Genomic DNA, 23,247 nt, shown 5'->3' on the forward strand with positions numbered 1-23,247 from the left:
TGTAATGATACAATAAACAAAGCCAACATATTACATTCTTCTTTAGTTTATTTTTTCTTTCCTTCATTTGTGTCTTTTTTTAGTTTTCTTTTCTTTCTACCAATGATTTGAACTTTTTGACTTAAAAGTGTAATCAAATTAGTTTATTTATAGTTTCTCATGAGAAGTAAAGTTTAGAAGGCATGTAAGATGATTGTTTGGTTGGATGTATGGGAATGAATTTTGACCGTCGAATAAGGCATTTCCTTGGTTGGAGGAGAAACATTCCTTTTTGACTTTACAAGACTATATAAAAAGAGTTAATTAAATCAATAATTAACTAGACGGCAAAAATAATCAATAATTAACTAGCTTTCAAATCAGGATTGATTATTAGCCCGTTTAACAGTTTAAGCTCATATCTTTTTTTTCCTCCATTTAAGTTCATATTTATTCACTAGGTGAGATCGCGTGGAGTGAAATAATTATAAGTAAATTTTAAAAAGTTTTAGTCACAAAATTTATTGTATGTTTCTGGGATTTGTGATTCGCTTATTTATACCAAACCATTTAATGATCAGTTTTTTTTATCACCGTAATAATCATTTTTTAATTTTAAGTTTTACAAATGATTAGTGATACTCAAAAAAATATAATGATTATTAAGGATTTATTGTGAGTGACACACACAATGTAATTATTTTAGTATATTAATTTTTTTTTTCAAAAATATCCTGAAAGACCCTATAGCGATGACATGACACACATCATCATGGTCTATTTGTAAATAATACTTAAAACCAATGTTTCCTTAACAAAATATAGGGGATATATTAACTATCAAGAGCCGATTAAGAGATGGAATACACAAGAAAGATACAATTATACACAATGGCTTTCTAGTTTGTCATTTTATTAATTCTATGTTATTTTATATTCCTTGAAATTAGTCATTTTAAGATCTTATTGTTTTGTTAGTTTGTGAAAAAATAGAAAAATGAAATATCTCTTGAGATCGGAACCTTTCGAAATTTTGATTCAATGATGAATTTCTGAAAAGCTAAATACTACATAGTCTACATTACTACTAGACTAGAGGATATATTGAACCCAGACTCAGTCGTCTACATGACTACGTATTGTTGCATCATATGCTTATTTTGGTAGTGATTTATCAATGTGCCATCACCTCAGTAAATTTTACCTACGAAAAGACATATTTATCTTTAGCCATATGTTTGTTAGTCCATGTGTATACATCACATAAACGTCAAAACAATCTGAACAGTGACTTATTTTTTACTTGTGATTTTCTTTTCTTTTTTTTTGTCAACATGATTTTCTTATTTTTTACATACTTTTTCTTATACTAGATTTTGCGTTCACGCTACGCGTGAGTATTTTTATTAATAAAAATTATATGCAATTAATTATATTTATTAAGATATAAATTTTCTATATTAATATTTTAATAATATACTACAAATATTATGGTGTTAATCAAATAATTTTTATGTAAATTTTGAGATTTTAACGTTTGTGTTTTAAATATATATACAATATGTTATATTTCAAAAACATATTATTTGGTCAAACACTTATAATTTAATAAATCCAAACCAACTAAAATTTTTACAAATAATTAATCAAAAAGTACTTTCTAAACATAAAATTAACATGAAGATAAAATTTTATACATTCATTTTTTTAAATCATGAAGATAATTGTTTTTCATCATTTTTAGTTTTATTTCAATTATATATGTGTTCTTTAAAAACAATAAAAAATAGTAAAATAATAAAATGTAATATTTAATAATTTTCTTCTCTTGTTTAATTGATACAAATTTTTATTTTGTTATATTAATTTTAAAAACAAACTAATTAATAAATATTTTCTTTGAGATTAATAACAACTTTAAATTTGAAACCAAAATAATAGTTGAATATAAAATAATTAAATCACATAAAATTTGTGAATTAAATATATCATTGTCAACTGGTTGTGTAAACGTTTGAATAATTTTTCAATATTATACGTCATATCTTCCAATAAGAATGCATTTTTTATTTATCATATTCATTTTTATTCTTGTAATATCTTTTTTTCAATGAATAGATCATATTTATTTATTTTAATGCTTTTTGTATGATTATATTCAATTTCATCACATTCATTCTTATTTCTTCTAATTATAATTAAGTAGGCAAAGCTGATACAATTTGATACATAGAGATTTAGGAAAATAAATAACAAATTAAACAACTCAAAACTAAAAACTTTTACATTAATCTATTGCAATTCCAAGTCGAATATACACAATGCAATTTTTTCGATCATTTTTGCGTAATATATTACATGAGATTATGTGAAAATATATTTTGCATATGTGAAAAAATTTAAATTAATACAAATCATAGTTATTAGTTAAAATTCTACATGAAAAGCCTTAAAATTAAATAACCTAAACTTGTATAAGTAGCATATATTTTTATAGATAATAAATTAAATTTGTTACTTAAGCAGTGATACTGAAAATTTTAATATCATGTTGTTTTTTTTTGTTTATAGAGATTTCTTTATTCTCTAATTTATTTTCTTAACCATAATAATAGAATTATGAAACTTTATTAAATTTACAATTTTGATATACACAAATAAAATTTAATTTTTAAATTCTGATGTGGATGCCTTGAAAATAATATAGCTTTAACTGTTATTAACAATAAAATAATTTTAATTAACAATTTTTCCTATATTGTTTTGTATTAGTAATGTGATTTAATTTATAAACTTTTTAATTTTAGTTATGGATGTAAACTAATAAATTTGACTTTTGAAATCTTATGTGGATGTCCTTAAAAGCATATAGCTTTAATTTTTATTTTTCTATAAATATATGTTTTTGTTTATAATATAATTTTAAAATTTGGAAATTTTTATAATTTTAAATATTGATGTAAACCAATAAAACTGAAATTTTAAATCGTATGTGGACATTCTTAGAGGCATATAACTTTAATTTTTTTAATAATAGATTTAGAAATCAAAGCTGGAAGATCCCACACTAGGCAAATGATTTTGGTCACTCCTCCTTGTTTTGAGGCTTACCGAATGTATTCGGATGCTGTTTGGTCAGGCTAATTGTTACCTTTTTGGTTAACGTTAGGTTGTTAAAACCCCATCAGATGTCATTTTATTTCATAAATCATCCTCGGATACCTCAATATTTGTCTTAATGACGGAACCTCTTTCTTTATTTTTAGTGCTTTGTTTTTTAAAAATGTCATAATTTTGGTCTCTCCTCTTTGTTTTGAGGTTTACCGTTTGAATGTTGTTTGGTCAACTAACTATTACATTTTCGGTTAAGGTTAGGTTGTTAAAACTCCATCTGATGCCATGTTATTTAAAAAAAAAATTCTCGGATACCTCAGTCTCCTTCGTCTTAATGATGAAACCTCTTTCTCTATTTTAAGTGCTCGTTTTTCAGAAGTATCAAATATCAATCACTTGACATGCTTCTCGGATTGCTTGAAATTTATCATTTTTCTCAAATTCGGTGGCCAAGCTTTGGAGATTTTATGGTCTCTTTTTCAATATTAAAGGAGCTTGTAATATATCTTATTTCATTATAGTTAAACATATAGTTTAATCAAGTTGGTTCTTTTACATTGTAATGACTCAATTTTTAGTGAAATCTAACTCTATTTTTTGTTTTTTGTTTTAAATTTGAAATGGTTGCACACACAGAAAAAAAACTTTAAATTTATTATAATTATGTGAAAAAAATTTGGATGCTAATGTAAACGTTTTTAAATATGTGTATACATATAATTTAAATTTAAAATTTCCTTTTAAATATGATTTATTTTAGTTTTTTATTCTTAATATAAAATTTGTATATAATTTCTTTATCTTTAATAATTTTTAAAAACAATAATCGGATTGGAAACTTTTTAATTTTCAATGTTGAGGTGGACCAATAAAAAATTATACAGAATTTCTTTATCCAGCAATAATATTCGAATTTGTAAATTTTCTTAATTTCTTTATTCAACAATAATATAATATTAGAATTTGTAAATTTTTCTTAATTTTGAATGCTGATGTGGACCAATTAAATTGCTCTTTTAAATTCTATGTGGACACCCTTAGAAACATTTAGCTTCAACTTTTATTAGTATAAGATAAAATTTTGCTTCATTTTATTTTTGTTTTTTAAATATCAAGAAATGTTAGATATGCCCAAATTATATCGATGAAATTGGTTGATTTGTGGGTCATTGTAAATACTAGGGAGACCGAGCAGCCAACAAAAAAAGCTGAGAAATAAGAAAAATTCAAAGAGATATATTTTGTTTAATTTATCATGAACTAATTGGTAAATACCTGGTTTCAATTTAGGAAATCTTTTTAGTTGCCAGTTGAAAACGTTATTCAGTGTTTTCTTTCTTCACTCTTGGTCTCATTCCTTTGCTTCGAATCGAACTGACAAAATGCTTGATGAATATAGACTTAACTATCACCATAAGTTTGTTGGTTTTTTTTTTTAAAGAAAAAAAAAGTTTGTTGGTTATTTAAATGTAAATAAAGCTCTGGTTTAAAGTTTGTAGTATTATGAAAGAAAATTTTAAGTTTTATGTAGAGACATTGTATTAAGATATTAACCTCATCATTACCATCTCCATGCATGGTTTTGCTGCACTTCTTGAAGCAATCTGGTACGGTAGAGAAGAAATATTCGTAAATATCAAGAAACTGATATATATATATATATATATATATATATATATATATATCTTATCATATCATACTTCTACATGATCTCTGAAATCGCCTAGGTGTTCAAGAAGCTTAATAATCATGGATTAAATCAAACAATCTTTATGAGTTGTTTTTTTGTTTTTTTCTTAAGAATGGCTAAGAAAAAATATATATACCTGTATTTTTTTAGATGTCTAAGCTTGCGATACAATTTTCTTGAGATTCTCTCTTGTAATTTTGAGCTCTTCCTGGTTGAGAGCTTGAGGACGTTTGTAGTTGTGGGCAGAGGAGTTTCTTGAGTTTTGTTTAATCTGATACGGTGAAGAACACTTAAAGCCTCTGGTACGCTATCATTCGTTGAATCCCCACTATTGGATCCATTTTGATTCCCATGTCATCAGTTAATGTATCTCCACCATTAGATCCATTTTTTATTTTCATTTACTTTGATTTTAATTTTAACTTTAAACTGCTAACAATACGAATTTGTAAATCATAAATAATTTTACGAATCGTTAAATAATTTTTAAAGAAAAATCTATATATGAATGCAAAAATATATATATATATATATATTACTAAGTGATGTACAATATAGATATTGTCGATGATATTAGCTCTGTTGAGTGTTGAAAATCTTGCAGGAAAAGAAAATAGCCTTGGCAAATATCCCATGAACTTTTTTACTCAGGAGAGGGTTCCTTCTATATTGAGGTCTCGTGAAGACATTACCGTAGAAGCTTTGATGTTAACCGTTAACCTAATCGTATACAAATCATTACATGCTAATACGAATATAGGGCCGCCTCACATAAAATGCAAAGATACAGACATAACATCCATACTGCTACAGTAATTTTTCCACACACGTATAACATACCATAAGGGAATTCTCTACCAAGTCATGAGTGTCTCTATTCCATTTCATCTACCATTCTGGCATAGCCGAACAATTTAGCCTGATTTTGAAACTGATATACTGGTCCACTAATTGAGGTCAAATATTTTTAATAAAACTTACTCATTTCACATAGCGGAGAAGCTATGATAGATTTTATTTAAGTCTTTATGCATACATCTTTTCTAGCTTTAGTCACTTTCTATATAAACTATTTTTTTTTATTTCCATTTCTTTCGCCATCTTCTAAGATGCACTCGTTCGCCTTCCAACATCTACTCACATTTCATCTTTCTATGTTATAGTTTCTCTCATCACTTGCATGTTTTTCTTGCTGACTTGAATGTCAAACTTTTTTTAAGAGAGATACTCACTTGTCATCGTCGTGAAGTTTCTCTAATTTGTGAGTTGCTTCCAAAAGATCAACCATCGGATTTTACTGTCAAACCTTACACTTTAACGTCACCGTTTGAAGAAACCAAAATTGTTGTTGTATTGAACATCAACTGTCTTTAAGGAAAGATATTCACTTGTCACCGTGTTGTTCTCTGACCGTGTTGTGGTGCTGTAAGATTTGTTTCCTAATTCCTAGAGATCAAATTTCATTTTTGGATGCTTTTGTATTCACCAAACATCAGATTTCATCGTCGAGCTTACGTTTTAACCTAATCATTAAATATATCAAAATTATCTCCTCAGAGATATAATTTTATCATCAATTTTTAAAATATCTATAGTATATGATGATCTAAATGATTAATCTAGACATAATTTTTAATTATTTTTTTGTCAACGGAATAAATTTATTATTTTTCAACAAAAATAGGTGAAATCAAAATTTGGTGGGAAAAGCCATAGAGATGAACTTTTAACAATTTGATTAAAGCCACTACCTCAAAGTTAAAATAGTTACTAAAACTAGTCAAACTTTTCAAATATGTGATTTTCTTTAAAAAGTTCCTTATTTACAATTTAAATATTATACAATCTTGCATTACTATAAAAAAATAAACTTTATAAATTGTCTCATATTCCAGATAGCATTATGAAATTTTAATTTATTAAATTTTTCTCGATTAAAATTTTTTCTTTTTTTATTTGTCGGATAATTATTTTTCCTATTGTAGTCACTTAATTTATTATTATTTTTTGTTTATTTATAATTTCTTTTTGTGAATTATAGTTCTCTATAATGAAATATAGCTTGAAAATATGTAAATTAATTAAATTATTAAACAGATTAATTTTAAAATTTTTTTTATTATGTGCACATCTTAGATGGAGATAGAACTCTCCTATTATTTTCTTCTTCTGTTTTACAAAGAATCTCATCTTGGCATATTTCATGCATACTAAGAAAACTAATGACAAATCTATTTACTTCTTACTAATACACTAATAAAATTTCTCTTTTTAAATAATATATTAAAAAATTAGAATTAAGAACAGATTTTTAAATAAAAATTTTGTATTGAAAATATCAAATGATACTCTTTATGAAACAAAAAAAAATTTTAAAATAATATCTTTTTTGTAAAAGAGAATGAGTATATGATTCGGTTTGTAAATGAAATATATAGATTTTCTGGTTGTTTAGTGGTTATTGTTGCTTTTATTTGCATCAAGTAGGTTAAGCTTGCAGTCTTATCTTTTTGCAGGTAAACTGAGGTTTTTTTTAATCAACTATGGATTGCTGGATTCTACGGATTGCCCTCACCATTACATTTGTTCGTTCGGCATATTTCATGTTCTATTTCATTCAATTGATACTAAATAAAAAATAGTTAAACTGAATAGGAAAACTAAATTGTTCAAAAAAATGAATAGAAAAACAAAGTTTAGGAGATCTAAATACAACATTGACAGTAATTAAAAATAATAATACATATGTTTTTGGGATGATAAAATTGCTTGTAATTTTCATTCATGGGATGATAAATATTGCTACAATAAAGACACATATTAGAGTGATACAAAACAATCACTAGAGTGATACTAAAAAGCGTTGCGTAAAAGCTGAGCATCTGTACATGGCGACAAGTGGCATGGCCACACACGGCACAATACAATCGGCCTGTGTGACTATGTCTATAAGAGTATATAGAGCCATGTGACATTTGAATCTGCACTTACCAAGAGACTGTCTTGGTTTGGTAAACGACAGTAAAAAGCAAGTGATGACTCATATCACATCAATTTTACACTCATTCTATTTTCACATTCACACACACCTAAGGAACTCTGACATTGATTGATGTTTTCTATATCATATTTAGAGACGGCGATCACGAGACCAACATTGGAACTCCTGTCAATAATTTCAATTACTCTTTCCAAATTAAAATACTGTTTTAAACATTCCATACAAAAAAAGGGAAAGGAGACTGTATTTGGGAAAATGTTTCTTGTATTTATTAGGTTACCAGACTAAAACAATAAAAACGATTTAGATAAATACAACGTAATGTACATATTTCTTCCGTTTTTTATTAGTTGTCGTTTTAGAGAATTTTATTTGTTTTAAATTAGTTGTTGTTTTCAGTTTTCAATGAAATATTTATTAGTTTTTTATTTTTATTTATTATACAATTTATTTTATTATTGGTTGAATTGTGTTTAAATAGATAATTAATGATATTTTTATATTGAAAAACTAATACAATTAATATTTTCTTAATCTGAGTGCATAACCTTAAAACGACAACTAAATGAATCTGGAGGAAGTATTTCTTAATACGTATACTCTTATAGTTAATATGAAATGAACAATTTTATCCCAAATACAATAAAATCAGGGTTTAAAAAATGTATGTTCCTCGTGAATGAAACTTAAAAAACCTTAATTTGGCCCTCAATCCTTTAAAATCTTAACCGGTAATACTGATTCCAACATAACATTTGTTTTTGAGTACTTATGCATATAAATACAATTTAGAAGATATATGTGTCGATAAAATTACCATTGTACTTTTCCTCGATAACGTTTTATTTAAATATATATATATATATATATATATACATAATTTTACGTAAAACATTTGAAACGTGCACTATATCTTTTTCATTTTGATTAGCTAAACAAATGAAAAGCGTAGATTTTGAAATGATATCAATCAAACTTTGATTAAATATTACTAATTTCCTACTGTTGCAGATCTCATATTTTCCAAGTCATTCGTGTTTAATTACTTCGAACAACTTTCCTTTTTCTCTAATATAAGATTTTTCAGGTAACAGCATATATGAGTTTAAGAAAACTTACTCCAAATGTGAAATACCCAATCATTTTCATTTTTTTTTGTTTCAGTAGGTCAAAAAAGAAAAACAAAATTTCCTTTTTAAATTGAAATTACATCGAAAGAAGGCTGCATAACTTGAAATGTCATGAAATCTCGGTTTAACTTCAAAATGTTATAAAAAGAAAAAGAAAATTTCTTTTTAAATTGAAAATACATGAAAAGAAGGGTGCATAACTTGAAAAGTCATGAAATTCGGATTATCACTTCAAAATGTTATAAAAATTACATAGAACTTCGGCTAATTTATTTCAATGTATGCTATGATGATCGGGATGAAATGTTTAAAACTTTTTAAACGTGTTTGTTCTTTCAAGTCTCAACTGATGTGATAACCACTTTACAATATTGCACGATTTGAAATTTATGAGGAAAAAACGATACGACAACAACCTTTAGGGTTATTGACAAAGTCGATATGCATATATTAGTAAATGACTGAAAATATGGAACCAAATAGGAAATCATAGATTTATCCAAAAAAGAAAATATGCCAAAAATAATCAATCAACAATAATGCTGTCACTTGACATATTCCCCCGTCTTAATAAACAGATCAATTTAAACCCATTATGAAAAAGATCTATAAGTATTTCAAATATTTATATAACCTCGACCTTTTTAGTATTTTAGTTCTTCTAGAATGGATATTCTTGATTAAGATGTGTTCGTTTCCAATCTCAATTGTAGATTTAAAACTTTTGAGTTATGATTAATCTTTTACGTCTTATATATGGAATTATATAAATAAATCAAATTATGTGTTTCTCTGTAAAGATCGATATAAATATAAACATTAATATATATATATATATATATCTTATTATCAGAAAATGACAAACTCACACTAGAAAATTTGCGTACATGTTATACGTTTCTTTGTGTTTACTGATAAAGTTAAATTAAGAAACTTACGTTTATGGTTTACGCTTGAGTTTTTGCTTTTTTTTTGCATGTAATTTTCATGTTTGTGATTCAATTAAAAAAAAAAAAAAAAAATATATATATATATATATATATATTCTGCTTAGCATTAATTATTGCGTATGGCGTTTAACGTCCTACACTAATTACAGTTCTATATATTAAAAACGTTTAGAGTGATATACAAAAGAAAATTAGATTTATAGAAACCAAAATCTAATTACTTTAAACATTTCTTTTGAATTAAATTTTAATTTCCGAAAACGTAGGTTTACATAAACAAGTTATACAGTTCTCTTTTACAACAAACAAACAAAAGATGTGTTTGCAGCAAAAGGAAAGATACAATTTTTTTTTTCTAAACTTAGCATCACTAAAAAAAAATTTAATATTAAAATAACTTTTAAAAAAATTATTGCGAAAAAATAAAAGACTAAATAAAAAAATAAGAAACCAAAACCTAATAATTTCATTTATTTATTGAAAGTAAACAACTGCCTTACATAATTATTTGTACTATTTTTGAATTTTTATATTTGGTATGTTAGGTTTGAAACAAAACTTACATTTTGGGTTATTTTAATTTTTTTTTTTTTGAGAAAGGGGTTATTATTTAGGGCATTTTTCAATTAGTAAATAATTCTTACATTGATATTTATACAGAATGAAGAATTAAAACTACGAAATAAAAGGAACAACGAAAAAAAAAATGTTTGTAGAATAAAATACGCGAGAACTTTATTACCTTTGTTTATAATTGAAGTATTTGTAGTCGACAACAAACAAATTGAAGTATTTGTAATATCTTAATAAGTGAACCCTTTAAATTTGTGGCAAAGATGCATTGTAGTCGTAAAAGAGAGTACGTAAAAAGCGCAAAACAACTTTGGAAAAAAGAAGAAGTAGATGCATAATTTCGAAGGGTGCCACATAGTCATATATGAGTATGATATATTTTAGAGTTCATTAGCTTTATCATGGCAAATTTTCATCTTCATCCTCCACCTCACTTTCTTCCCATCACTATTTCTGATATTTTGTTTTCCCTTTTCATTACCGTGGATATTTCACGATTTTAACGACATTCTTTTATTGTAATTAAATAGATAAACAGATATTTTCCTCAAAATTTACGTTTTATTCACTACAAAAAAACATGTCTGTATCCTACAAAATTTCCTACGAAAAATTTGGTAGAACATTTTTTTCACCATATTCCTACGCAAATACGACGAAAAAGAGAGTTTAAAGGAAATTCGTAGGAAATTACCTACGAATAAAAATCGTCAAAACACTGGTAGGAAACTTCCTTCCGATAACCTACCAAACTCAATTTCGTAGGAAAACAGGTCGGATTATGGTAGCTATGTCGTAGGTTAGGTTATGACTTTTAGATTTGTCAGTTTTTCGTCGAAATTCTCCTACACGTTTCTGACGAAAATGTTTTTGTAAGATTATCGTAAGATATCTGTAGAAATATATCTGACGTTGCAAAAAACTTAACTTTGCTTTGTCCCACATCGGAAAATTGATAAAATTAAGCTGAGAAAACTGCACTATAAATAACAACTTTCTATTTCTTCCATCTAACACTCACTTTGTCAAGTGTAAGACCTATAGTGAAAAATATACATCAATTGGGCCTATTTTCAAACATGGAAAATAATCATTTACGAGCGTGGATGTATAATGATAGGTGGGATACAGCTACCGGGAAAATTACAAATGAGGTTGCCATAGGACTCACTGAGTTTATGCATTTTGCAACAAACCATGAAACATGCTTAAACAGCGGTAAAATAGTTTGTCCTTGTCTATGTTGTGATAATAAAAAATTCATCACTGTAGATAAAGCGTGGAATCATTTATATAATCACGGGTTTACGCCAAATTACAAATTTTGGTATTATCACGGAGAGAGAGATGTCGTGATTGACGATAGTACTATTAGACAAAGCAGTGAAATAGAGAGGTCTGAGGAACCTAGGATGCAAGTACAAAACATAAGTACGCTCCAGATGGTTAATGATGCGTTTATGGAATATGAAAATAGAGTAGAAGAGCCAAATTATGAAACAAGGCAATTTTTCAATATGTTAGATGCAGCAAAGCATCCCTTATACGAAAGTTGTAAGATAGGTCATTCTCCTTTGTCAACTACAACACGAATTATGAATATCAAGACGGACCACAATTTGTCTGAGGATTGTGTTGATGCTATTGCTGATCTTGTGAAAGATCTATTGCCAGAAGACAATCTAGCACCAGCCTCATATTATGCGATTGAGAAGCTTGTTTCTGGTTTAGGTTTGCCATATCAGATGATCGACGTTTGCATTGACAATTGTATGATTTATTGGAAATCAACTGCTGACTACTTGGAATGTCGATTTTGTGGAAAACCTAGATTTCAGAATAATGGTGGAAGGGTAAGAGTGCCGTTTAAACGTATGTGGTATTTGCCATTATCAGATAGGCTGAAAAGGTTATATCTGTCAAAGCGCACAGCAGGGCCTATGAGATGGCATCAAGAACATTCCAACGAGGGAGAAATAGCGCATCCGTCAGACGCTGAGGCATGGAAACATTTTCAAACAGTTTATCCATTGTTTGCATCTGAGAGCAGGAATGTAGATGTTGGTCTATGTACGGATAGTTTCAATCCATTTGGGAAGCATGGGAGAAAATATTCTTTGTGGCCAATCATTGTCACTCCTTACAATTTGCCTCCATCACTATGCATGAAGCGAGAGTTTCTATTCCTAACGGTACTTGTACCTGGTCCTGAACACCCAAAGCGGTCTCTTGATGTGTTTTTACAGCCTTTAATTCATGAATTGCAAGATCTTTGGGAGCATGGGGTTCAAGCCTATGATGTGTCACGCCAACAAAATTTTACAATGCGTGCAGTTCTAATGTGGACCATTGGGGATTTTCCAGCGTATAGAATGTTATCTGGATGGACAACGCATGGAAGGTTATCATGTCCATATTGTCAGGACAATACAGATGCTTTCCAATTGGAAAATGGACGGAAGACTTGTTGGTTTGACTGTCATAGGCGCTTCCTACCAATCTCGCATCTTTATCGCCGGAACAGGAGGTTATTTATGAAAAATAGAGTTGTTCTCGAACCTCCTCCGCCTGAGATTGATGGTAATCAGTTATGGAAGCAATTTCGATATTTTGATGTTGATACAACAACAGAATGTGGGGGTAATGGACATGTCATGGTGGGCGGTTATGGAGAATTCCATAATTGGCACAAAAAGAGTATTTTCTGGAATTTACCATATTGGAAGGATCTTTTGTTGAGACATAATCTTGATGTAATGCATATTGAGAAGAACTTCTTTGACAACATCATGAATACTGTCCTAAACGTCCCGGGGAAAACGAAAGACAATTTAAAGTCAAGGTTAGATTTACCACATTTATGTGCCCGTGAAGCTCTACATGTATTAGAAAATGGAAATGCTCCAACCCGAGTTTCAGATTAGATGGAGATTCCAGAAATGCATTTTTTCATTGAATTATCAATAATGTGAAATTTCCAGACGGTTATGCTTCTAACTTACACAATTGTGTGGACAATGATGAAGGTAGATTATATGGGATGAAAAGTCATGATTGTCACGTTTTCTACCATTCGCATTTGCGGAGCTGTAACCAAAATCTGTGCATGAAGCTATTGCAGGTATAATCCATTTTATAATGTACAATTTTACATTATTGTGATTAACTAATTGATTATTGGTTCTTGTGTGACGGTAGGAGTAAGTGCTTTTTTTAGAGATCTATGCACACGATCACTTACAGCTGATGAGATTCAACAATTGTCTCAAAACATACCTGTTCTCCTTTGCAATCTGGAGAAGATTTTTCCACCATCCTTCTTTGATGTAATGGAGCATCTTCCAATTCATCTCCCTCGAGAAGCAGCACTTGGTGGCCCTGTCCAATACCGATGGATGTATCCGTTTGAGCAATTCATGTTCCACCTAAAGAAAAAAGTTAAAAATTTAAGTAAAGTGGAAGGATCTATTGTTTCTCAGAGCATTAATGAAGAAACATCCAATTTCTCTGCATATTACTTCGCCCGAAGTGTACAAACAAAAAGCAGAAAACCAAGTCGCAACGATGACGGAGGGGAGAAGCCTACATACTTGATGCCTGTACCAGATATTTTCTCACAAGTTGGTAGATTAAGTGGAATAGTTAAGAAGAGGTGGCTTACTGAGGAAGAACATCACCACTTGCATACTTACATTCTTCTTAACTGTCAAGAATTATTGCCATACGAGAGGTAAACCTATTTCATATGTTTCATAAATAGTTAATTTTTCTAATAAATAATTAATTCTAATGTAATTTGGGTTTATACAGTATCTATGTGGAGCAACTTACGAGTCAATATCCGTATTATGATGAAAATGAAATTGGAAGACGAAAACAAATGGAATTTGCACAATGGCTGCGATTTTATGTGAGTTTTTATGAAATAGTTTTTAAAATGAGTTTTTAACAATTACTAATTATTTACAAAACAAAACAGGTCCAAACATGTCATTGGAGAGGGGAATCGGTAGAGACTTGGTTAGAAGAACTGGCTGATGGTCCTTTAACGCTCGCAATGAGTTCTCCCATGTACTGTACCCGGGGTTATGCATTTAAGATATTCTGTCCAGGATACAGTTTGAAGACGGTGAACTCAGGGATATGTACCCAAGCAGGTGATGATGTCTATTATGGTGTGCTGAAAGAAATCTTGGAAGTTGAATATCCTGGACTAATCAAATTAAAATGCATAATATTCATGTGTGATTGGTACGACCCTTCTATCGGGAGAGGTGTTCGGCTTACCAAATTTGGTGTTACAGAAGTCAACTCTTCTAGAAAACTTAACAAATACGATCCTTTCATTTTGGCTTCGCAAGCAGACCAAGTGTGCTATATTTCATATTCTTGCGTAAGACAAAGACAAGATCCATGGATTACTGTTACACAAACATATCCAAGGGGAAGAGTACACGGAGTAACAGATCACAATCCTTTGCAACAAACTGTTCTCGGTCATGTAGGTTCTGTTGATCAATCTATTGGAGAAACTCCTTTGACACAAATGGGAGATATAATAATCGATGATATATTAGAAGTTTCCGAAGAAGAGATTGTAAAATGTTTATGACTGTTTGTGCAAAGTAATAACAACAAAGTAACATGTCTTTGCAGGAGCATACTCGGCAGGATTTTGAAAGGTTTATGTCTCAAGAGAGACAACTCTGTGACAGCTCCACTCCAGCCTTCACATTAGATGGGTTCGACCCCAACAACTATCCATGGCAGCCTAACCCTGAAGACAATCTTCCCAGTCCTGAAAGGAGCCCAAGAGTACCAAACCGTGGTTCTACAGAGAACGATGATGGTGAATCACGAACAGAAACTTCATGTTGTGTTGATGATCTGTTGCTTGCTCCTGGTCGGCAAAGCCTCTTGTACCTTCACCCTGATCGTGAAGGAGGAGCAACATGGTAACTCTTCTATGTTAAACAGATTTTAAAATCATATGTTTTATACTTCACATGTTTTTGCACCATACAAATCAACTTTCTAATCACTATTATCCGTTTTTTTTTCTAAAGGTTTAGGCATGACGCAACAGGGAAGATCACTAAGCAGATATTGAAGATGATGAAGTCTTATCTCCCCAAATCTTATCCTACATATCGAAGCCTCCCAATAGCTGTTAAAAATCAGTGGTTTAGAGCTTTTGCGGTTAGTTCTGATGAGTTTTTCCTCTTTGTATAATTATGATGTTTGGTTTTTGCTAACTATCTAACAACATTTTTTTTCTCTTTTACAGCAAGAGTTCAATTGGGATCCATCCATCACTGAGACAGTCAGAACCGCTTATGACCTTCAAGCAGATGCATCATTCAGGTCAAACCTTCATGAGTGGAAAGAGACCCTGAAGAAGAAAAGACCATACGATGCTCCTGATTGGATGAAGGCAAGGAAATCTCTCTTTGGAGGTTACATGAAAATGTGGAGCACAGCACCGGTTGCAAAGACTTCAGTGAAAAACTCCAAGAATAGGAGAAGCGAGAGAAAAGGATTGGGACAAGCTATACACAACAATGGTCCTAAAACCTTGGAGAGGAGATGGGGTGAATTGGTAATAAGAATCAAACTACTTTTTAATATCTGCTTGTTATTTTTTTATGTTCTTTTGATTATTTTCATTGTTTTTTTGTAGACTGTGGAAGGAAATGGACAGGAGCCTGACATGCTCACATTCATAGAAGATGTGCATACTTCTAAGAAGACAAAAACAATCACAGATATGAAGGCTAAGAAGATTGTTGAAGAGACTAAGGCAAAACTGGATGAGTTTGCTTCTCAAAAGCAAACTCAAGGTGACAGCTCAAACATCATCACTCAAAAGGAGATCAACGATGTTGTCCTCCAGGTAAGTTAATGCTGTTACAAGTTGTTATTTCCTTAGTTTTGTTCAAATAGAAACATTAGAGTCTTTCTTAAGCTTGTTTGGATGTTTGGATGTTTAGTGTTTAGATCAGTTGTATTCATTTTGGATCAATTGTTTTCATGTATGGATCACTTATTTTCATACTCGGATCACTTGTTTTATTGTTTGGATGATTTGTTTTCATATACTTGTTTCCATGTTTTAAGTTTTAATAGGTTTGGTGTTATAGTTTGGAATACATTGGTTAAGCTTTGTTTTTTTTTTCAACAAATTCCCCATGTTAGAGGACGTAGATTCGGTATTGGAAGAATAGCTGATGGTGGATGCAAGTCTTTCACACATGCCAACACTACAAACCCATCACAAGATGCATTAGAAGAGAAGATCAAGATCTTGGAGAAATCTCAAGTGGAGAAGGATGCACATATTCAATACCTCATGCAGTGCAACAAGCTGTTTCTTCAGAAGTTCCCTGATCTCAGTCTGCCCATTCCTCCTTCAGCTCATGCCAACGATGACGAGACGCAAGAAGACGAGACGCAGGCGTAGGAGAGACCACGTAATGGGGTGTTAGTTTATTTTTGGGGGTTAGTTGTTTTGCTTGTGAACCAAGTTTCAAGTTATGTATTTGTAATGCTTATTTTGGTGTTTTGTAAAACAACTTAGATACTTAATCTAATTATGGTATCTTCTATTTTATATAATGCATCTTGTATTTCTTATATAATTTTCAAATTAAAATGCATTTTGAAAATTTATTAAATTGGTAGGAAATATCATGTCGTCGGAAATCGTTAAAATCGTAGGATAAATTGGTTGGAAAATGGAAGAAAAAAATTCGTAGATTTTTTGTCGGAAAGTTTGTGGTCGGAAAATGAAAGGCGAAAATCGTAGGAAATTTGTAGATACATTTTCGTCAGAATTAGGAAGGAAATAATGCGAAGGTTTACAGTGGTAAATTGGTCGGTGTTTGTTTACGGTTTTCCTACCAAAAGATCCGACGAATTTTTCCTATCACTTTTTTCGTAGAAAATTTCCAACGAAATTCCTTCCTTTTCTTATTTCCGACGGTCAATAACCTACGACTAATTTTGGTCAGAATTCCGTAGTAAACAGCCATTTCCTACGATTAACTGACGATATTTTTTTGTAGGAAACAGCCATGTTTTCTTGTAGTGATTTGTCACAAACTAGTTGATAGTTTTAATATAGAAAATACAACATTAGCGAGAAAATATCCTTTCATACGATATCATTTGTGTAGATGTCGATACATGTTTAGATAACACGAAAAGTAGCCAAGTGGAACATCGAGAAGTATGATGTTGAATCCTACCTATATCCATGCGACATACACGTTAAGATAAAACGCAATACAATACTGTTCTTATTTTATTTCTTGAATTGTATATGGTAGAAAAAAATAAACAAAAGGTAAAACTAAAATTCGACCAAAAAAAAAAGAAGGTAAAACTAAAAAAAGATAGACCCTTTGTGATCCTTTAATCACTTCTTTTATAAGAAAAAATTGATTTTTAGTGGTTATACTATATAGTGACTAATTAACTATGAGATTGTTTCTGTTTCGCTGAAATGGTTTTAAAACTCACCCACTCGTTAATGCAACTAATAATATATAAGTATATGTGACTATCTGTAAAAAAACTTTGACATATCGGGTAATAAGTTTGATAAAAAAATAAGATATAGAGATAAACACAAATATCATGGTTACGAGTATTAATAAAAATTAGTTACGGACCTAATTTTGGCTGCCAAATCAAGGAGTAGAATGGTGCTGCCAAGCAACATAAATTATGGTTCTTGATCAAAACAAAAAAAAACATAAAATATTGTACACGTGGCATAGACCTAATGGTAAATGTTCATGTTGACTGGTACGATGAACAAAAGGAGCGATCACGGTTAGGAGTTTTCATGGTTCGCAGCTGCTGTTGGACCGCCCAATGGCAACTTCGATGTGACTTTTATATTTTGATGCATATAAACTTAATTATTTTACAGCATAAGTATATCATATTCGTGGTTAAGGAGTTTGATATGGCTAATGATTATTTGAGTTACTGTACTTTGTAATTGACTATAGCGAAGATAGTAATAATTAATAAAATGACAAAGTTGAATACTCGATTTTAATTTCTTGTTCATTACGTGTGTTACTTTGTTTTTCTTAGCTACTTACTTTAAAGATATTAAAAAAAAAACAAATCAAAAGAATTTGTTATGGATTAACTCCAAACTTTATTGAATACTATTGTATAATATGAATCGACGACATTGGATGCATTTTGTTTTAGATAACTAGATTAGGTTCTGTATGATACGCAAGTAAAAGATAAATTATATTAAATTTAAAACTTAATATGACTTGTATAATTAGATTCGAAGATTTATGTTTAGTTTTCTAGAAAATTTATTTTGTAATTTACAATTAAAAAAATCAAAATTGATTTATTTTATCTATAAACATGGTAAACATCTATTTGATATGAAGGAGAAGATTCCAAAAACAAATTTCAAATCTTATCTATAATCATTCAGGTTGAAAATTTATATTTATGAATTTTGTCGTTTGATTCTCATTAAAGAATTATCATACATTAGCAAAATGTTATTAATTAATTTAATTTCATATATCATGAATCTCATACAATTTTTATAGTTTATATTTATAGTTTATAGTTATTTTCTATTTTTTATTTCCTTTTTCAGTTTTGTCAGTTTCCATTTAAATAAAACAAAAATTATTTTCCTGTTTTTGTTATTTTTTTCTTAAAAAAATAAATAACTTACAATAGGAAAGTTTATATTATTATTATTTTGTTTCCTACACATGTAATGATCTTTTTATAGTGTTGTATTCTTACGTTTTTTTTAAAGTTTCCATCATTATATTATATTGTTTTTTAATTAATATTTCCTTTTTTAATATTTACTTGAAATTATTTGTTTTTATCCTTTTATTCATATTATTACGTTGACATATGTCTTGATCTTAATTAACAATCAATAAAAATTATTTAATATATCATATTCATATAGATACTTTCAGTTTTATATAGAATCTTCAATTCTAAAAGTCCCATAAAATAACATATAATTTTTTCCTTTTCTCATCTTTCATTCATATTCAGATATGTTTTCTGTATTTTTAAATTATTTTTTCTTTTCACTTCATTTTTAAGTATTTCTAATGTATTGGTAGAATTTTGATTGAATTTTTTTTTATAAATATAATCAAATTGATGTTTTGAAAATATTGATATGCAATTATGTTGATTATAAGAAAATAATGATATTTAACATTTGATTTTCATGTTATTCGAGAAAGGAGAAGCACTTGATTGAATATCCAAGTTAACATTTCTCAAGCTTTTGATATTTGCTAATATGTTTTAAGAATATAATTTATTACTGTCATTGATATCTAAAATCATCAAAACCTTAATCATTTTTAAAAAAACTTGCCATTTATAAAATAAAGTATTGTTTATTTTGTACTGAGATATGAAAATCTTAAAACAGGTTTTTTTGTGTGATTTTAGTATTCCGACATTTTAGTTTACTGTCGCCTCACTTAGCCATTGTGGGTTAGTAATTTCGGGTTTTATAACTCGATTGTATCAGCTCAAATTTTATAGAGTTTTGCCAAAAAAAAGGATTTAATATTAGTGTGCGAATATATATAGTTTGATTGGCTAAATTAAGAGGTATTTAGGGAATCGTAGGATCGATGGTTAAGTATTAGGGAATCATATACTTTGAAAGGTGACTTTAATTAAATGAAACGAAATGCATAATGATCTTCAATGGCTAACTAGAAAGCTAACAGCCGATTAGGGCTTTATTGGTTACGCCTAAAGTAATAAGTAACCACTCGTTGAATGACTTTAAGATAAACCTCTATCGACCGTTCTTTAATTTATTTCTTTTTGTTTTAGAAGAAAATAGAATTGTAGAACTCATTCGTATGAGTATGGTACTAAAAAATATAAACGTAGATAGGTTTGGCGTAAAATGGTACTAATATAATAGACGCCAAGAGTGCATACCACATAAATATATCATTCATTTTTCAGTTTTTTAAAAAACATCAATTGGAAATATCTGAGACTACTTTATCAAAAAAGAAAATAATAAAATATCTTAGACCAATAATGTGACTTGTCTTTCTCTCATCGCTCTGGAAACGATGTCGTCTTAAACGTATTAATATTGCACTCTTTCACATGTGAATCCTCTATATATAGCTCCCATTCATTGGCATCGTAAAAATATATCTCCCATCATTGGCATCGTAAATCCATAGAGCTTGGCTTTCAAGAATTAGAAGAGGCTTCAAGAACTCTTCTCTCTCTCTCTCTCTCTTCGCTTGGTCTTCGATCTTTTACGTCCATACTTGTTTTCGATTGTCCGACCTAGAGAAATAATCAAGAAATCAGTAAGAAATGGCTCTACCTCACAGTGTATGGGCATTTTCGTTTGGAATCATGGGTATGTATATATAAGCATTCGCAGAAAGATTAATCAAATCTATTCTAGCAGAAGCTCGTTACAACATTCTAAGTAATGTTGTTTACATGCTAAAAAAAACTCATACTGTTTTCTGCGGTGTATATTTTCAGGTAACATCATATCATTCGTCGTGTTCTTGGCCCCAGTGTAAGCATCAACATGCTCTAACCAAATCTCTCCTTTCTCTTTGTCGTTTTTTCGAGTTAATTAAACGTCTTTCTTCAATCTTGTGCAGGCCAACTTTTGTAAGGATATGCAAGAAGAAATCTACGGAAGGATTTCAATCTATTCCTTATGTTGCAGCGCTTTTCAGCTCCATGCTTTGGATTTACTACGCTATGCAAAAAGATGGCTCAGGCTTCCTTCTAATCACCATAAACTCTGTTGGGTGTTTCATCGAAACCATCTACATCGTCCTATTCGTAACCTATGCTAACAAGAAAACAAGAGTACGTTTGATCATAAACAAGCACATATATACATAAATGATTTTGTATCCGGTTTGCTAACATCAAGATGGTTAAAATGACGTTGCAGATTTCCACTTTGAAGGTTCTTGGTCTCTTGAACTTTTTGGGTTTTGCTGCCATTGTTCTTGTCTGCCAGCTCTTAACCACAGGATCGACACGTGAAAAAGTTCTCGGAGGGATTTGCGTTGGATTCGCGGTCATTGTTTTCGCAGCTCCTTTAAGTATCATGGTACGTATTATGTATATTTCTAGACAAGCATATAAATTGAATGATTTATATATTCGAAACGATCCATGTTTTACATGTTTTTTACCTATAAATATTCAAATTAATAGGTAGTCTACGTACTGTCTTTCATTTCCTGGTTACATGGAATATATATTATATAATTCACTTTGAGAGTATTACAATAACTTTAAAACAATAACAATTTGGTGCATGCAGAGACTGGTGGTACGAACAAGAAGTGTGGAGTTTATGCCATTCTCTTTATCGTTGTTTCTTACACTTAGTGCCGTCACGTGGCTATTCTACGGTCTCGCTATTAAAGACTTCTACGTTGCGGTGAGTTCATTTATTTTATTCAGTTTCGATCATTTTAAACGCATATAAGAAAAGAAGCACAACAATATTATATGATTAGGTTTATTATGGGTGGTTCTTTGATAAAGTAAAAAAGAGTACTTTACCTTTTGTCTCTTTTCCGCAATTCAAACTAATTATAGATGTAAAACGCTTTTAGTCTAATATGAATGTCGTGGCGACGAATATATGATTTTAAACCGTACGCATATATTTTTCGCTTTGGTTAGCATAATATACAATAGTTGGACCCACTAAAATGTACAATAGAATACTAGAAACACAAAATTGTGATTTGTTCTGTTGCGACGTCGGTAATTTTTTACATTGTATATATATTTTTTTTGGCCAACTTCTTATGTCGGCAATAAATGGAATATTAATGTCCTTTACATCTACTTTTGAAGCTTCCAAATGTGTTGGGCGCATTCTTAGGATCTGTTCAAATGATTCTCTACATAATTTTCAAGTACTACAAAACACCCGTGGCTCAGAAGACAGAGAAATCCAAATCGGTTTCCGATCATTCCATCGACATAGCGAAGTTAACCACCGTTATACCCGGTCCGATTTCGGATTCAGCCGTTCATCCACCGCCTGCTCCGGAGACTCAGATTCAAGTAACCGAGGTCAAGAGCCAGAACATGACCGGTCCGAAAGATCATAACGACAAGGATGTCCAGAACCAAGACCAAGTTTAAGTAGTGAATCTTATTTAGAGACTTATTAATAAGGCATTGTTTGAGTTGTGCACTCTAGCTAACTTTTTTATTATTATTATCTTTTTGTGTTTTGTGGTTTTCGTTTACTTTAGTTAGGTTCTCTCTTGTACCTCTTTCCTCCCATCATTTTCTTTCCAGGTATCTGGAAAACGTGCTATGGTCAATAAATAACTCCTTTCCAAAAGTTAAAAATTTATCTTTGCTCTATACTAGCTAATTAATATTCCTCTTTAGATTGATGTATAAATAAAAAAAAATGTTTTGAAATCACTCGTAATTTGCCATTCCACACGGTAATCACTGAAATAGTTTTGCTCTTAAACAGGGCACGCCACCTTCGAGCGTGAAACTTTCTTTAACGCGGTGGAACATCTGCGAGGTTTACAGATCTTATTCGGCTATAAGTCTTCATAATGATTACCAAATTATTTTAAACTGAAAAGAAGATACAACATGAAAACAACTGTCATCAGAGGTTAATCATACTTTATCAATGAATGAGTACAAATATTTATTATATATACGGAAGCAGATTATAAGGAAAATCGTAAAACATAAATACAAGAGATATTCAAAAATATTAAATAT

General features: G+C 29.9%; 2 protein-coding genes across 2 annotated transcripts; both read left to right on the plus strand.

Annotated features, from left to right (window-relative positions):
- The first annotated feature begins 12,032 nt into the window (after nucleotides 1-12,032).
- LOC112086555 lies at nucleotides 12,033-13,361 on the plus strand. The gene has a single exon (XM_024155525.1). It carries the CDS (start codon nucleotides 12,033-12,035, stop codon nucleotides 13,359-13,361), a length of 1,329 nt encoding a protein of 442 aa, XP_024011293.1.
- Nucleotides 13,362-20,671: 7,310 nt separating this feature from the next.
- LOC18018003 (bidirectional sugar transporter SWEET13) lies at nucleotides 20,672-22,825 on the plus strand. The gene is made up of 6 exons (XM_006401998.2): nucleotides 20,672-20,863; nucleotides 20,995-21,031; nucleotides 21,120-21,333; nucleotides 21,422-21,583; nucleotides 21,800-21,919; nucleotides 22,345-22,825. The coding sequence occupies exons 1-6, from the start codon at nucleotides 20,818-20,820 to the stop codon at nucleotides 22,636-22,638; spliced, it is 873 nt and encodes a 290-aa protein (XP_006402061.1). The 5' UTR covers nucleotides 20,672-20,817; the 3' UTR covers nucleotides 22,639-22,825.
- The last annotated feature ends 422 nt before the right edge of the window (nucleotides 22,826-23,247 follow it).

Source organism: Eutrema salsugineum, unplaced genomic scaffold (assembly GCF_000478725.1).
Source record: "Eutrema salsugineum unplaced genomic scaffold, Eutsalg1_0 scaffold_2, whole genome shotgun sequence".
NCBI lineage: Eukaryota > Viridiplantae > Streptophyta > Magnoliopsida > Brassicales > Brassicaceae > Eutrema > Eutrema salsugineum.

What these genes read in the sequence shown, in the direction of transcription:
- LOC112086555 (XM_024155525.1), top strand. Translation starts at nt 12,033, where the DNA reads ATGAATATCAAGACGGACCACAATTTGTCTGAGGATTGTGTTGATGCT.
- LOC18018003 (XM_006401998.2), top strand. Translation starts at nt 20,818, where the DNA reads ATGGCTCTACCTCACAGTGTATGGGCATTTTCGTTTGGAATCATGG. An exon ending in ATTTTCGTTTGGAATCATGG is followed by an intron (nt 20,864 to 20,994) that starts GTATGTATATAT and finishes GTATATTTTCAG; the next exon opens with GTAACATCATATCATTCGTC. An exon ending in GTCGTGTTCTTGGCCCCAGT is followed by an intron (nt 21,032 to 21,119) that starts GTAAGCATCAAC and finishes AATCTTGTGCAG; the next exon opens with GCCAACTTTTGTAAGGATAT.